The sequence below is a fragment of the Canis lupus genome, chromosome 22 (assembly GCF_011100685.1).
Source record: "Canis lupus familiaris isolate Mischka breed German Shepherd chromosome 22, alternate assembly UU_Cfam_GSD_1.0, whole genome shotgun sequence".
NCBI classification, from domain to species: domain Eukaryota; kingdom Metazoa; phylum Chordata; class Mammalia; order Carnivora; family Canidae; genus Canis; species Canis lupus.
In genome coordinates, this window is record NC_049243.1 from 49,981,792 (window position 1) to 49,999,282 (window position 17,491).

At 41.0% G+C, this 17,491-nt stretch overlaps 1 protein-coding gene and 1 long non-coding RNA gene across 10 annotated transcripts in view; one reads left to right on the forward strand and one right to left on the reverse strand.

The window, feature by feature from the left end:
* Positions 1–17,491, forward strand: part of CLYBL (citramalyl-CoA lyase) — a 298,522-nt gene that overhangs the window by 209,720 nt on the left and 71,311 nt on the right. For all 9 annotated transcript variants that reach the window (XR_005376521.1, XM_038569953.1, XM_038569951.1 and 6 more), the window contains exon 3: positions 16,225–16,413. Coding sequence is in view for 8 of the 9 variants with exons in the window: in XM_038569953.1 (XP_038425881.1) it covers positions 16,225–16,413 (189 nt within the window). In the remaining variant the exon portion in view is untranslated. The remainder of the gene's footprint in view (positions 1–16,224; positions 16,414–17,491) is intronic.
* The window catches only part of LOC102154680, a 92,952-nt gene continuing 86,844 nt past the window's right edge, over positions 11,384–17,491 (reverse strand). The window contains exon 3 of the long non-coding RNA XR_005376522.1: positions 11,384–16,456. This is a non-coding gene — a long non-coding RNA (uncharacterized LOC102154680). The remainder of the gene's footprint in view (positions 16,457–17,491) is intronic.

A 17,491-nucleotide genomic window follows, 5' to 3' on the forward strand; every position in this document is an offset into this window, starting at 1 on the left:
ATGTTCCTATTTCCTGTATGTCCAGAAGCCTTTCCTGGCAGAGCTTTTAGCCCCTGAGACTTCCATCTTCATCTTGCACGAAAGATACAATTTGGTCCTGACGCATGGATTATAGAAGCTGCTGAGCGTCCACACAATCTGTTATGCTAAATCACACCTGGTGTCTGCACAGAGAAGGCTCTGGCAAGCTTCCTCGCCACTGGGACCAAGGCCTCTGACTCTGACGCCAGAACATGGCAGTGTTGCAGGGAGCCTTCCGAGAGCCTGGCTCACCGGCATGGCAAATTAACCTGCTTGTTCTCACGTTAAATGCTTTATGAAAATTTACTGGGCGATAAAAGAGGGAAGAAAACCCAAGTGGTTCCGCACTGAGCCTGCCTGGCACCAGTGAAGGAATGAAGCTGCCGAGAAAGTCAACATGAAGAGCTGGCAAGAGGACAAGGTGTACAACACAATGAAAATCAAGTGTGGTGCGGGCCATTGCATTGTTTTATTAGCATTTCCTCAAGGAAGACCTTGAATTATAGAAGAGCTGGTATTCATGAACTAGGTAAAATGATACTGGGCTCTGCCACTTTCTCCATGGTACCCATTTTGAGAGAAATTATGGCATGCTCCAATGGACTGTAAATAGAAACTTCCTGGGTGGCTCAGTGGTTTAGTGCCTGCCTTTGGCCCAGGGCATGATCCTGGAGTCCCAGGATCGAGTCCCACGTTGGGCTCCCTGCATGGAGCCTGCTTCTCCCTCTGCCTGTGTCTCTGCCTTTCTCTCTGTGTCTCTCATGAATAAATAAGTAAAATTTTTTAAAAAGAAAAAATAAACTTCCTCCCGTGTGGCTTGGTCCTTGAGAAGGGACCTTTGCTGTAAGCCAACCATAGTTCTCAAAGCATAGAATCTGCTTTTTTAAAAAAATAAGATGTTCTAATGGCCATCCTCCTCCTTCATTCTTCAATTTTCCACATTGTGCCTTTCTTCTCTTTTCCTTGTTGATTTTAGAATTAAATAAAATGTCAAGAATAGGATAGAGAAGTTCTCTTTCAGATACCTATAAATTTTGGGGTACCTGGCTGGCTCAGTTGGTGGAGCATGTGTCTCTTGATCTCAGAGTTGTGAGTTCAAGCTTCATATTGGGTGTAGAGACTACTTAAAAATAAAATCTTAGAAAAAAATAATTAGAGGCGCCTGAGTGGCTGAGTCAGTTGAGCAGTAGACTTGGTTTCAGTTCAGGTCATGATCTCATAGGTCGTAGGATCAAACCCCATGTCCTGCTTCATGCTCAGCAGGGAGTCTGCTTAAAGATTCTCTCCCTCTGCCTCTCCCCCGAATCACTCTCTCTCTCTCTCTCTCAAATAAATAAATAAATAAATCTTTAAAAAATAAAAATAATAATAATAATAAAATACCTATGAATTTGCCACCTAAAAGAAACAAAGCCTTTTTAATGACCACTTTCTTTGGGAAATAATTAGGAAGCAAGACAAACGAGATCAACAATGAACCATGAAAAATAGAGGCACCTGGGTGGATCAGTTGGTTAAGCCTCTGCCTTTGGCTCAGGTCATGATGTTGGGCTCCCTGCTCAGAGGAGAGCCTGTTTCTCCCCATCCCTCTGCCACTCCCCCTGCTTGTGCTCTCTCTCTTTTCTCTCTCTCTGTGTCAAGTAAATAAATAAAATCTTTAAAAATAAAAGAAAAAGATATGAGGGGATCCCTGGGTGGCTCAGCGGTTTAGCGCCTGCCTTCGGCGCAGGGCGTGATCCTGGAGTCCCGGGATCGAGTCCCACGTCGGGCTTCCGGCATGGAGCCTGCTTCTCCCTCCTCCTGTGTCTCTGCCTCTCTCTCTCTCTCTATGTCTATCATAAATAAATAAATAAATAAATAAATAAATAAATAAATAAATAAATCTTTAAAAAAAGAAAAAGATATGATTACCTACTATAAAATGAAGCATGGGTATTTATTTGAGCAATAGAAATCAAAATCTACAAAGATAGAACCGACTGGTCATATGCAAGGGATTTTAAAATTCCTTTTCATTTTAAAGCCTCAACTACATTAAAAGTAGTTTGTGGGAATAATAATCCAGTTTAGCTTACTGTAAGAAATACTTCTTCATATTCGATTTCTGCTATCACAGAGCTTATTCAGTTACTCGATTTCTTCATTCATGGCTGCCAGGAAGACTAATTAAGAATCCTGCTTGGGATGCTGTTCTTCCACAGAGTAAAGCTTCTTTCCCAAAATGTGAAGTCAAGGCCTTGTGCCTACAACTAGCTGAAATGCCCATTATTTTGGTTTGTTGAATTGCGTGGCTGTTTGTGCCTTATTATTAGACATTTATCCTTCTATCTGTAAGCTTTTATAACCTCCTACTTACAGAGACAAGATTCTTTGTGTCAGCACCTTAGAGAAGTGTTGTAGAAGCAGTTGGCACATGGACAGGAATTTCCCAGCAGCACCGTGGTCGCAGCAGAGCTCCTGTGGAACCCACCTTAATGCGGCCTTGGGAAGAAGTTGGCCTGATTCGCCTCCAAAATTGTGACAGGCCAGCAAACAGATGCTTCCCCACATAGAAGGGAAGCTTTGGCTTTCTAAGAAAATTGGTTCTTCCTACTGAGATTATGGGACAGTTTGGATTAGTTGCTAGCAATATATCTTTTTTTTTAAGATTTTATTTATTCATTCATGATAGACAGAGAGAGAGAGAGAGAGGCAGAGACACAGGCAGAAGGAGAAGCAGGCTCCATGCCGAGAGCTCCATGCAGGACTCGATCCCGGGACTCCAGGATCGCACCCTGGACCAAAGGCAGGCGCCAAACCACTGATCCACCCAGGGATCCCCTAGCAATATATCTTAGGAAGTCATCAGCCACAACAGTTGTGAGCATCACACTAGAACTGCTCAGGCCAGGCCAGGTGACATGGCTATTATCTGAAGCATCCTTGAAACCATGGCAGAGCTGCCTCATTACATGATGACCCAATCACTCTTGACTTACCGTTAAAAAGGAATAAAAGGCCCACAGACCCTGCCCTGCGTGGGTGGGTAGTCTATGGCACCTGTGGCAAATGGCAGTATTTGCATCCTTATAATGAAGAAAGGTAGGTACAGAGTCCTTTGATGACACTATTCCCTTTCGCTTGTTTACTTTTATTCTCCCACACAGACTGCAACCCAGCAGGAGGGCTTTAAAACCCAAACAGTTAATTACCTTCTGTAACCCAGAGAAGTCGAGAAACAGAAATCTAGCAAGTTGAGAGGAAGAGGGCAGCTTTGCTTGGGGCTGTGCTTTGCACCAGGTGGGAATGGAGCCACCTTCGCCATTCTCAGGGCAGAGGGAGACCAATTAGAAGGCAAAAGGGAGGGAGGTGGGCCTCGTTCTCACTCTATGTGTACTTTACATTTCTTTTTCAGAAGAGAAAATTCACTGTAGTGTACCTATACTGGACACTGAATCCCAGATCAGAGACCCATGTAGAAAAAAGGAAAAACAAAAAAGCACCCATTCCAAAGACAAAATTGAGTAGCTTTAGGACTAGAGGCCCTCTGATGATAAAAGCATGCTTCACGCTCGCTCCCGCAATGGAGAAGTTGCCCACGGGCAGAGCAGGCTCAAGCAGGGAGCTTCTCCACTTGGCACTCAAGGGATAGACCTTCTCCCAGTCCAGGGCTGTGCACCAGCAGCTTCCACTATGGAGAGTACTATCTCAAGTGAACTGCAATTCTTGTCCCACCACCCCCAAAACTGTCTTCTCCCTCCATGAGGGGGGAAATATAAGGCTTCAACCCTTGTATTCCTAAATTGGGGCTGACTCCTGCCCATCTGGGAAGCTCTTGTCTTTCTGTCTCCTGGTGCCAGAACCTTCCCTACCTCACCTCATATGTATTGACCATCTGCCTCTTAATTCATTCACTATTCCTGCCTCTGCCCTCTGCCCTCTGCCCTTTACTGGCTCTTTGCTGGGTGCTAGCCCCTATGCACCTCCAGAAATCCCCAACTCTACTGCCTCCTAACTGAGCCTGAAGTGCCCTCTCCTATTTCTAAGTCCCACAGTCCTATTGTCTGTTCCATCCACTTGAACTATTTCACTTCTCATTCTATAGATCTTTCATTGCCACAACTAGATGACACAGTCCTCTGTTGATTTATATATCAATATAAAGTTATTTATATATTTTTCCCTATCCCTCTACACCTGTTCCCAGCACAGTGGATAGCATTTGATTGATCCCTCTCGTACTGGTTAAAAAATTTTAAATGCAGCAGACCAAAAACATTAAACAATCTGGGGATAGTATTCAGGAAATTTTCTTTTCAGAATCACAAATGTTCTTAAAGAAAAGGACAAATCCTATCAGTTATCTAAGTGTTTTCAAGTATCTAGGGATGTTTGGCCTTAAGTACATAAAATACCTAACTAGTGGTGGTGTTGTCTAGTTTTCCTCTGGATCCTTCACATCATCTAGACATGGCTAGTGGCCCCCTGCTAGCACCCTGTTCCTCCACTCACATTGTCCTGCCTAGAACAAGTCTCATGGCTTCTTGTGCCTCTGCTTCCTTGCTAGAAACCAGAAGTTATACCATTGCCCCTCTGAGGCTGTGAGAACAAGTGATGAGTGAGAACAAAGAAAATAGTAAGAGTAGGAGGACTCCAGAGCTCCATAAACACATGTGAGCATGGCAGTTATTATTCACATGGGGAAATGCAATACATGCCTTTAGTAGGTAAATACTTTTTGTCTTTTGAAAAGGTGATGTGCAAAGTGTACCTCAAAGCCACAATGCTAAGTCAAAGTTAACAAGAAATGAAGAAAGCATAGGCAGCTGTGCCCACGAGGGACATCTTCTCAGCACTAGCTCCCCATTGCCTGTGAGTTTGGCCCCTCAGAGGCCCATAGGGGTGCCTGGCAAGATTCTTTAAAAAAAAAACTGTCATATACAGTTGAAGCAAATCCATGAGAAGCAGGTGGGGAAAGGCAAAGTAAGAGAGGAGTAGAGTGGGTAAAGGTGATGGATAAGACTCAGCAGTTCTTCTCCTAGATATATACCCAAAAGAATGGATACAGAAAGTAAATTAGAGGTTACCATGTCTGGAGGTAGACAGGAATTAAAATTATTACTTAATGCTTAGAGTTTCTGTTTGGAATGATTAAAAAGTTTTGGATATAGGTAATCATGATGGTTGCACAACATTGATGAATATAATTAAGACCATCAAATGGTACACTTAAAATGGTTAAAATGGGGACCTGAGTGGCTCAGTTGGGTAAGCATCTGACTCTTGATTTTGGCTCAGGTCATGATCTCAGAGTTGTGAGATGGAGCCCTGCATGGGGCTTCTCACTTACCTCAGGGTCTGCTTGGGATTCTCTCTCTCCCTCTCCCTCTGCCCCTTCCCTCCAAGTGGCTAAGATGGAAAATTTTGTATTGTATGTATTTTACCATACTTTTTTAAATGGGCAAAGGATTCAAACTAGACCTTTCTCGAAAGAAGATATGAAATTGGCTAATAATGGCAAAGCTGGGTGGCTCAGTAGTTGAGCATCTGCTTTTGGCTCAGGTCGTGATCCTGGGTCCTGGGATCAAGTCCTGCATTGGGCTCCTTGCAGGGAGTCTGCTTCTCCCTCTGCCTATGTCTCTGCCTTTCTCTGTGTGTCTCTCATGAATAAATAAAATCTTTTTTAAAAAATAAAATAAAATGGGCTAATAAGCACATGAAAAGATACTCAACATCATTAGTCATCAGGGAAATGCAAATCAAAACCAAAATGAGCATGGTGAGAGACCACTTCACACCCACTAGGATGACTGTAATCAAAAAGATCATAACAAGTGTTGGTGGGGATGAGAGTAATTGGAACCTTCATATACTGTTGGTCAGAATATAAATTGACACAGCCACTCCGGAAACAGTTAATAGTTTGTCAGAAGATTAAACAAAGAATTACTTTATGACCCAGCAATTCTACTTTTTCCTAGATAGTACTCAAGAGAAATGAAAACAGATAACCATACAAAAACTTGTATATGAATTTTCATAGCAGAATTTTTCCTAGCAGCCAAAAGGCCAAACAAACCAAATGTTCATTAACTGATAGTAGATTAACTTAATGTGGTATATTCATACAATGGAATATTATTTGGCAATAAAGAAGAAAATACTAATACATGCTACAACATGATGAACCTTGAAACATTGTACTAAGCAAGAAACCAGTCACAAAAGATCACATATTGCAAGATTCCATTTATATGAACGTCCAGAATAAGCAGATCTACAGAGAACAAGATAGATTAGTGGTTGTGTAGACCTGGGAGTAATTGCTAAAGAGTATGAGGTTTCCTTTTAGGATGACAAAAATATTCTAAAATCGATGGCAGTGGTTGCACCATGAATATACTAACATTCATTCAATTGTACACTCAAAATGGGTGTATTATTTTATTTGAGCTTTATGTCAATAAAGCTGTTAGCCAAAAAAATCACAAGCCAAAAAATAATCTCCCCCAAATTATTTCCCACAAATAACAAGATGAAGTTCACTTGTCATTAACTTGTTTTTTTTTAACTTGTTTTTTTTTTTTTTTAATTTATTTATGATAGTCACAGAGAGAGAGAGAGGCAGAGACACAGGCAGAGGGAGAAGCAGGCTCCATGCACCAGGAGCCCGACGTGGGATTCGATCCCGGGTACCAGGATCGCGCCCTGGGCCAAAGGCAGGCACCAAACCGCTGCACCACCCAGGGATCCCTTAACTTGTTTTTTTAATTGAAGTATAATTAACATACAGTGTCGTATAAATTTCAGGTGTGCAATAAAATGATTCAACAGTTCTATACATTACTCAGTGCTCAATGAGGTACTTTTTTTTTTTTTAAGATTTTATTTATTGGGGATCCCTGGGTGGCGCAGCGGTTTGGCGCCTGCCTTTGGCCCAGGGCGCGATCCTAGAGACCCGGGATCGAATCCCACATCGGGCTCCCGGTGCATGGAGCCTGCTCCTCCCTCTGCCTGTGTCTCTGCCTCTCTCTCTCTCTCTCTGTGACTATCATGAATAAATAAATAAAATCTTTAAAAAAAAAAAAAAAGATTTTATTTATTAATGAGAGACACAGAGAGAGAGGCAGAGACATCGGCAGAGGGAGAAGCAGGCTCCCCACAGGGAGCCCAGTGCGGGACTCAATCCTAGGACCCCGGGATCATGCCCTAGGCCAAAGGCAGAGGCTCAACTGCTGAGCCACCCAGGTGTCCTTCATCGACCAACAGTTTGGTCTCTGTGTTCAAGAGTCTGTTTTTGCCTCCTTTTTGTTAATTTGTTTTATTTCTTAAATTCTACATATGAGGGGCACCTGCATGGCTCAGTCGGTGAAGTGTCCAATTCCTGATTTTTGATTTTCCTGATTCCTGATTCCTGATTTTAAGGTCGTGATCTTGGAGTTGTGGGATCAAGCCCTGTGTCGGGCTCCACACTCAGCATGGAGTCAGCTTGTCTCTTTCCCTCTGCTCCTCTCGATCTCTCTCTCTCTCTCTCAAATAAATAAAATCTTGGGACGCCCGGGTGGCTCAGCGATTGAGCATCTAGCTTTGGCTCAGGGCATGATCCCAGATTTCTGGAATTGAGTCCCACATCGGGCTCCTAGCATGGAGCCTACTTCTCCCTCTGCCTGTGACTCTGCCTCTCTTTCTGTGTCTCATGAATAAATAAAATCTTTAAAATAAATAAAGAAAATCTTTTTTAAAAAATTCCACATATGAGTGAAATCATATGTTGTCATTTTAACCAGTTTTTAACATTTTTTGTGGAAATATTCTAATATGATGGTTCAATTTAGGATTTTTCAACTTTATAGTGGTGCAAAGTGATACACATTCAGTAGCAACTGCACTTTGAATTTTGAATTTGGATCTTTTCTGGGCTAGCAATAGGCAGTAAGATCCTCTCTCATGTTGCTGAGCAGCAGCAGGGAGCCACAGCTCCCACCCAGCCACATGATCACAAAGGTAAACAACCAATACACTGACAACTATCTGTACCATACAACCACTCTGGTTTTCACTCTCAGTACAGTGTTCAGTAAATTACATGAGATGTTCAATACTTTATTATGAAATAGGCTTTGTATTAAATGATTTGCCCAGTTGTAAACTAGTGTAAGTGTTCTGAGCATGTAGGCTAGGCTCAAATATGACATTTAGTAGGTTAAGTGAATTGAACACAGTTTCCACTTACAGTATTTATTGACTTAAGAGTTTATTGGGACAATGAGTTTATTGTCAATGAATTGATTGGGACATATCCCCATCATAAGCTGAGGAAGATCTGTATATGCAAATGTAAAGAGAATAGTGTCAAGAGTCCCCATGTATTCATGAATCAGCTCCAAAAATTATCAACATTTTAGAGGCACTTTAAGAAATTTTCTTTTTTCTTGGGATGCCTGGGTGGCTCAGCAGATGAGCATCTGCCTTCAGCTCAGGGTGTGATCCTAGAATCCCAGGATCGAGTCCTACATCAGACTCTGCAGGGACTCTGCTTCTCCCTCTGCCTATATGTCTCTGCCTCTCTCTCTCTCTCTCTCTCTGTGACTCTCATGAATAAATTTTTTAAATCTTTAAAATCTTTAAAAAAGATTTTAAAATTTTTTAAAATTTTTATTTATTTATGATAGTCACACACAGAGAGAGAGAGAGAGAGAGGCAGAGACACAGGCAGAGGGAGAAGCAGGCTCCATGCACTGGGAGCCCGACGTGGGATTCGATCCCGGGTCTCCAGGATCGCGCCCTGGGCCAAAGGCAGGCGCCAAACCGCTGCGCCACCCAGGGATCCCAGATTTAAATTTTTTTTTCTCAAATTGTATTATAAAAATTTTAAACATCACAAAAGTTGAACAATTGTACAGTGAAAAACCTACCTCCTATATTCTCCCATTAATGTTTTACAGAGTAAAACCTTACCCACCTATCTGTCCTTCTATCCATCAGTCAATTCATTTACTTTTTAATTAATTTCAAAATAAGTTGCAGACAACAGCAATAGACTTCCCTTTAAATACTTAAATGTGTATATCATTAACCAGATTTCAAAAATTGTTTACCATTCTCTTTGCTCTTTTGTGGTAAATTTTATATAAAATGAAACACAAACTTTAAGCATACATTCTATAAATTTTGATGAACGTATAGGCCTATATGACTTAAAGTCATTTTTAAGTGTCTTTAAAAAATATTTTTAATTGCTCAGAGATCTTCAGACTAAATTCTTTTCATAGATTTATTGTATCCTAGTATTGTTTCTTGTAGAGTTTTCTCTTTTTCCATTATATCTCTGAGGGGCAGAAATGCCCATTGCATGTTATGAACTATCTATCCATACACCCTGAGTCTTCTTAGTCCTTTGAATGAAAACTGATTTGGCATTTCACCATAAACTTGTGTTTTATTTATTTATTTTTTTAGATTTTATTTATTTATTCATGAGAGTCACAGAGAGAGAGAGGCAGAGACATAGGCAGAGGGAGAAGCAGGCTTCATGCAGGGAGCCTGATGTGGGACTCAATCCCGGGACTCTGAGATCACGCCCTGAGCCAAAGGCAGAGGCTCAACCGCTGAGCCACCCAGGCGTCCCTAAACTTGTGTTTTAATGTACCTTTTATAATTAACACATCAGAGACTTTGCTCTACCCAAATCTACATTTTCAGAATAAACAGAGTGCCTAGAATATAAGAAGTTGTGGGATAAAACAGTGAGTGAAAATTTTTTCACTTTTTTTTTTTTAATTTTTTCACTTTTTTTTTATGGTGTATTGTATCTATAACAAAATTTACCATCTTAACCATTTTTAAGTGTACTATTAGGTTGTTAATGGTATATTCACGCTGTTGTGCAACCACTACTACCATCCATCCTTGTAACTCTTCATTTTGTAAAACTGAAACCCTGTGCTCATTAAACACTAACTCCCCAATCCCTCTCCCCCCAGTATCCGGCTACCACTATTCTACTTTCTGACTGCTCTAAGTACCTCACTGCAGTGGAATCACACAGTATTTGTCTTTTTGTGACTGGCGTATTTCACTTACCCTAATGTCCTCAAGGTTCATCCATATTGAAAAAAATTAAAATTTTTAAAAATAAAAAAAAGGGATGCCTGGGTGGCTCAGTGGTTGAGCATCTACCTTTGGCTCAGGGTGTGATCCCGGGGTCCTGGGATCAAGTCCCACATCGGGCTTCCTGCAGAGAGCCTGCCTCTCTCTCTGCCTGTGTCTCTGCCTCTCTGTGTCTCTCATCAATAAATAAATAAAATCTTAAAAGAAAAAAAAAGGAAAAATAAATTAAATAAATAAATAAATAAATAAATAAATAAATAAAATAAAGGTTCATCCATAATGCAGTATATGTCAGAATTTCCTCTCTTTTTAAAGTTGAATAATACTTCGTTGTACATACATAACACATTTTGCTTATCCATTCTTCTGTCAGTGGGCACTTACATTGCTTCCACATTTTAGCAATTGTGAATAATGCTTCTATAAACATAGGTGCACAAATAATCTCTGTAAGACCCTGCACCCAGAAGCGGAATTGCGGGATCATATGGTAATTCTATTTTTAACTTTTTGAGGAACTGCCATGCCATTTTCTATAGCAGCTATAATTTACATTCCCATCAGCAGAGTACTAGGGTTTCAGTTTATCCACATCCTCACCAACACTTGTTTTTTTTCTGTTTTTTGTTTTTGTTTTTTTATAGTAGCCATCTTAATGGGTGTGAAGTGGTAGCTTAGTGTAGTTGTGATTTGCATTTCCCTAGTGATCAATGATGTTGAGCATCTTTTCATGTGCTTACTGGCCATCAGTATATCTTCTTTGGAGAAATGTTTATTCAAATCCTTTGCCCGTTTTTGAATTGTGTTGGGGTTTTTTGTTTGTTTGTTTTGCCCATTTTTGAATTGTGTTGGGGTTTTTTTGTTGTTTTTTGTTTTGTTTTGAATTGTGTTGTTTATTTTGTTGTTGAGTGTTAGGAGGGAGATCTGTATATATTCTAGATATGAATCCTTTATCAGTTAAATGATTTGCAAATATTTTCTCCCTGTCTGTGGGTTGCCTTCTTTCTCTACTTATAGTCTCTTGATGTACAAATGCTTTTTAATTTTCACGAAGTCCAATTTGTCTATTTTTTTCTTTTGTTACCTGCACCTTTGGTATTACCCATGAATGAAATTTTAAACCAGTTAATTCATGGTATATTCATGGTATATTCATTGTTGTCAGTTTTCTTCTTTCAAAAACAAGCAAACCAAGGTTTCCTTTTCATGTGGAAAAAACACTGGAATAGAAAATTCAACACTATTACCTTCCTAAAGAAACACTACCACGTTGTTGTTAGTTAATGAGGAATTTATTAGCCTTTGTCCAATGTAGTCACTACAACAGTCTCTGGGATTTATATACATTTTTATGAGAAAAATACGGTAACATAGTTTACAAGTGATGACCTATCTTATGTCACAAGCACTTCTTTTTTAAAAACATAAATATATAAAAGAAGTTACATGGAAAACGAGCTCCTCCAATGGAAAAGTCCACTCCAAGTTTTGTATTTTAAACCAAACAACCTCAAAGTTTAAAAAATTTCACATGGATACTGATAGCAAGGCCATCTGCCCAAAGTTTGTTGCACCCCCATGCCTGTGTGACATCATTTTACAAATTAGATAAAATGGAAATCAGATGGGCAAATTCAGAAAAGATAGAATTCACTAGTGTTTTTGAGGATGTAGCATGGCAATTTGCCTTTTGGCATGATGAAATATTAATTGCACATTTTAAAAAAATCACCAAGATTATGCATCTCCCTGGAGTCTAGAAAGTCTTTCATATTTCTTAATTACCAAATCTGGGTTCGGCCGCTCGGCTTTCTCACTGCTCCTGTTGCATCAAGGGCGAGCTTGTGGTTTCCCCTGAAAAGGACTATACATTAACATACAAGGTTTGAGTGGGGGGTGGAAGAAGGGAAAGGTGTTAATTCAGATGTTATGAAACTGTGATAATGCTATTATTTAAGGCACTTATTTGGGTATGTTTATACTTTGTAGTTTTATAAATAAACCCAAGGGGCTCCTCCTGGTTGTCACAATCCTCCTTGAATCTTGTATCCTGTCTGTCTCTTCCTATCCGACAGTAGAATTGATGCCGCTCTAATCCCTGGAAGTTGGGAACTAATGAACTGACTGCTGAGCTGCCGCCACGGAGCTTGGTCCCAAACTATACTGTACTTCACACTCGATTTATTCTCCAGATGGCGAGACTGTGCCGCCCTGCCGCGAGGGACCACCTCTTCCACTGGAGTGTAAAAGTGGACGGATGTTGTTTTCTTTGCAGATTTGATCATTCTGAGCTAGAAACTTGCGAGGATGATTAGTTATTAGCTTTAATGGGTGCCAATTGAACCAACTGCACGCATATTTTCTCCTTTAATTTTGGAGTCTGCAGGTCTTGGCGACGGTTGATTTATCCGCTCTGTTACGTCACCGGAGCATGTCTCTTCCCCAGGTGATAAGAACCGGGTCTCTGAAATCATAGCACGCCTTGGTTCCTGGCCCAGACAGAGTCACATAATACGGTGGCTTATGTAGAAGGACAAGTTTATTAGCCACTGGTCCACTGCACTGAGCAGTCCGTGGCACGAAATATCGATTGAATGTGGGAAGTTTGGTGACACCACTTTTCATTTAGAACAGGGCGGGTGAAGAGTCTGATCCGTGCCAACTTTCTTTGTGACTTCTGCAAAGTTCGCCTCTGGAATCAGACATGCTATAGAACATACTTCAGTAATTAGTCTCTGCAAAGATCTAATGGAACTGTTGAGAAAGGCCTTAATGCCATTATTCTGTTTTTTCCAGGTTGACAGATTTTAGAGGGACAAATTCATCATAGATTAAGAAATGCTTACCAAGGCCGTTCTGTAGTGTTAACACATTTAGAATGCAGTTCCTTCTAAACTTCACTTTGAACAACCTGTCTTGCCATCAGAATATAAGACACTCCTCCCCCTCCCCGCCCCCCAAGAAAGGTCTTTTTTTGAGTGGCCTCTTTTTGCTTTGATTTCCTCTTCCTTCTTTTGCCAGGAAACATTACCTCCCAATAATCTCAGCAGATCATATATAGCCCTTCAGAGAAGGAGTTGTCTGCCAAGCTGTGTCTTATGGATCCCCCGAATGAGATAAAAATTGGAAGGATAGTCAGGGCCAAACAGGAGCCAGAGAGAGAGAGAGAGAGAGAGAGAGAGAGAGGGAGGGAGAGAGAGAAGGGAGTATGGTGATGCAAAGGAGAGAGCTGTGAGAGAGAGAGATTGGTATCAGGGAGAGAGGAAGAAGGGACAGGGAGGGAGAGAGGGAAGGAGGGAGAGATCAGAATGAACAGAATTTCTTTCATTTCACAACTGGGTGGACTGTGGCTCTCTCTAGCTGAGCACCCAGAACTAAACCTAATTGTTCTTAGAAACTGCCTTCCTCTCACCCAACAGATGGCATGGGTGTGTTTGCTAGCACAGTAACATATTTCACCATTAAAGCACTAAAAAGAAAAAAAAAATCAACATACTTGTTGGTTGGTGTAAATTCAGTGAAGTTGTTGGATATTTTGGGATACATAGCAGAGGGATGCACACTTAGTTTATGTAAATTGCAACAAGCAGCAGCCTGTTAATAAGGGTGTTGTGTGGCAATATACCTCCAAAGCCATCATCTTTTTTTGGAAAGGTACAGAATGATGAAGTGGAAAGAGCTTGTTTTAATTCTGAGAAAAAAAAAAAGCCTAACAAAATGCTGAGTATTCACTATTCATTATTATAACACGAAAAGTACTAATCAGATTATGCCTAAAATTGGAATTAGGTACTTCATTTGCAGCCAATTTCACAAAGGTTGAATTTTACTAAGTAAACCGGAATGTGCTGAAACCATGGCAATCTGACTTTAGATAAAAATCACAAACAGGTTTAGAACATGAGCTTTGAACAAACAGCCCCTTTCTAATCCAAATGAAATAACAAAACAGCTTAGAGGTCAGATTTTGTTTGACACCGACATGAACAATTTAGGAAGTTGACTTTGCCAGGGATCCTATACCTCGAGCACACGGGATGATTAAAGTAGAGCGTATATGATGATTCGAGTAACCCAAGTTTTAAAATGCATTTCAGGCTAAATGATCTAGTTTAGTTCCCTTCCATTTTCTATTTACTTTGTCCCAGGAGACCCTTTGACAAGCCCAACCTGCTATCAAAAGAAATCCTGGAAACTGAAATATTTACAAGTTGGAGCAATCCTGAGTTTGTAGCTTGTGCGGGCTACACAGAGCATAACACATTTTAGGTTCTCGGAGGCCATGGATCTAAATACCTGCACTGCCAGAGCTGAAGGCATTCTCTCCACAGTTCTAGATGTTCTTGGAACCATGATACTGAGCTCACTTCCACCCTTCACCTTCAGGATTTTCCTCTTTAGTGAATATAACAAGAAGGCATGGTAGAGCAAGCAGATGAGTTTTATAGCTGTGGAATAGCCAACGGCATGATGTGGAATCAAGCCACTGCTGGCCACATCGCCCTTCACTTTAGAAGCTAGTGTGCGCTCTTTCTTGCTTTTGTCTAAGCTTGGCCTAATTATCTGCAGTCAGAGTTCTGTAAATCAGGGCTCCACAGGGCTGTCTTAAACTGGTCTACGTATTCTGTTTCCATCTGACCTGACAACTCTAAGCCACTGTTTCCTCACACTGTTTAACTCAGACCACATTTGGAAGCCTTCCCCGTTTCCACTCGGTCGTAGACCTACATCCGTCTGCTTTAAATCTACTGTCCTGGCTTGTCTTGTTGATTAGACTTAGACCCAATATCGGCTCTAATAATTCTCTTTTTGTCTCCACTTTGGCTTGCTATTTCCCAGATAAGTATTGTTGTTCAAATGGCTGTATATTGTTCAGGCTTTTTTTTTTAAACCACATTCGTCAGCAGTAAGAAGCTTTAAAGTTTTATTAGTATCATAAAAACCCTTCCCAAATGAAACTACTTTTGATAAGTGTTCATTCTGACAATGAGAATTTGTTGAGGGCTTTTGGCAAGTTGAAGGAATTTGTTTTTGAAACTGAAATTGGCAGGAAGTAATGACCGCAAGTGCTTTCTTTCTCTTGACTCCAACCCCCAGCTCCTCAGTGTCCTTTCTCTTCCCACCCCCTACCCCACCTTCAACACTCCAACTCAGAGCCAATAAATAACATGTTTGGTTTCATACAATTTTTCTAGGGATAGTTCATATACTGAAGCAGGCTTTCAACCTTTCAGCTTTTCTTAACTATGGAGCACAGACTGTCAAATCCAAGGGGAAAAAAATGTATTTGTCCTCCACTTCATGAAGAGATTTCTTGGTGGTGTTATTACCTTCCATCTGAATAAATTGGAGTTTTTTTGTACTATGGAGTGTCATTTTCCTGTGAGCGGCTTAATTGAATGTCAAAATTCAACTCAGTAGCAAAAATATTTTAAGTGACTAAAAAACATGACACATATGGAAAGAGAAAAACAAATCCTTATTTTTTCCCTAATGTGAATATGCTGACAGACGAGACTACCATTATCCACATGTTATGTAGTTCCTTATGTTTATGAAATGAGAAAATGCAGGTAGAGGACTTAGAACCATGCTTAGAGCTTAATAAATGCTCAATAAACGTTACCTAGGGCACCTGGGTGGCTCAGTGGTTGAGCATCTGCCTTTGGCTCAGATCGTGATCCCACAGTCCTGGATTGAGCCCCGCATCAAGCTCCCCCTGCAGGGAGCCTGCTTCTCCCTCTGCCTATGTCTCTGCCTCTCTCTGTGTGTCTCTCATGAATAAATAAATAAAATCGTTTAAAAAAATAAGTAAGTAATGTTACCTATCAGTTATTTTACCTTTGTAGTTGAAAAACAGTGCTAATGGGTGAGAGCACAGAACTATTTGGAAATGCACCAGTATGCATTATGGTTGCTGTCATCTCTGTTATCTTGAATGAAATCTGGAAATCAATCACTTGTCTATCAGATTGGACAACTTATTTCAAATACCATCTATCTGCTGGACAGGAAATGTGTAGATATAGTCTTGGTGCTCAGAATCTGAATCCACATAACATATCCCCTCAATGATAAATAACCTTAGGAGATACATTTTATTGTCACTGACAGAATGACGCTAGGCTGAGGATAGTAGAAACTCTTGAAGACTTTGACCTGGGCCCAACTGAAACGTGTGTGAGAGTCAACTCGGTATCCAGTGGTCTAGCCGAAGAGGACCTGGAGACCCTTCTGCAGTCCCGGGTTCTTCCATCTAGCTTGATGCTGCCCAAGGTGGAAGGTCCTGAAGAAATCCAGTGGGTGAGTAGCTGATGTCCTGCTTTAATTAAAGTCTCAGGAGCAGCTATGAAAGAGTAACAGAAGGGAAGGATGTGGGGGTCACAGATTTTGAAAATGTGTACACGGAGCAGAGAGAAAGGGAACTGAGGGAAAGGGGAGGGGAGCCCCAGAGACTGTTCCCTTCACACAAGGAGAGCCTGGCCTTACCCAGAGTGTTCAAAGGAACAACTCTGCTCTTGGGATGATGCTTCTGCTCCCTACTCAAGACTTGCAGTTTGGCCAGAACCGCCTCCTCAGCAGCCTCACATAGCAATCCCTGGAAACAGGCTGGCCTGAGAACTGGATCACTTCTCACAGCCTGCCAGGCCCTAACCTCCACCTGAAAGAGCAGTGAAGTAAATGGCTCTTAGCCAGGTTCATTTGCAGTCTTCATAGACAGCGAAAGCACATTAGCCACGAAGGAAAAAATGAACCTAGAGGAGAGGGAAAGGTCACTCCTGAGGGCAACTAGAGGAAGTAACAGGAAGCTTTTAACTAGTGGTTTTAATTAGCACAGATATTATTTCCTGACCAGCTCTCTAGTCTGTCCTTTTTAAATTGCTGACAGGTGTGTGTGTGTTTCATGACAGACTTTTTGGCCAATAAAAACCTGGCATTTCAAATTACTTAAGAAAACTTTGAAATAGGCCTAATTATACTATGATTGTTTTCACTGTTAAAGTAGGGGGAGGCTAGATTTTATTTAGAGGTTGCTATGATTTTGCAGATCTCTGCCAAATAAAATACCTGCCAGTTGTGCCACTCCAAGCACAAAGCCTGGGACATGTCCGTGGGTATGCAGACGGTGCTTTTGACGCTAGATCTGGGATTATCCCTGAGGCTGTGGCTGCAAATGTAGCCATACACGGAACAGTTGTAATACTGGAGCAAACTACTACTCACCTTTTTCATGCATGTAGATGCATTGAACCTGTACTTTCCAGCACAGTGGCCGCCTGCCCCATGTGGCCACTGAGTACTTGAAATGTGGCAAGTCCAAATTGAGATGTGCCATAAGTGTGAAATACACATGGGATTTTGAAGCCTTAGTAGCCCCCTC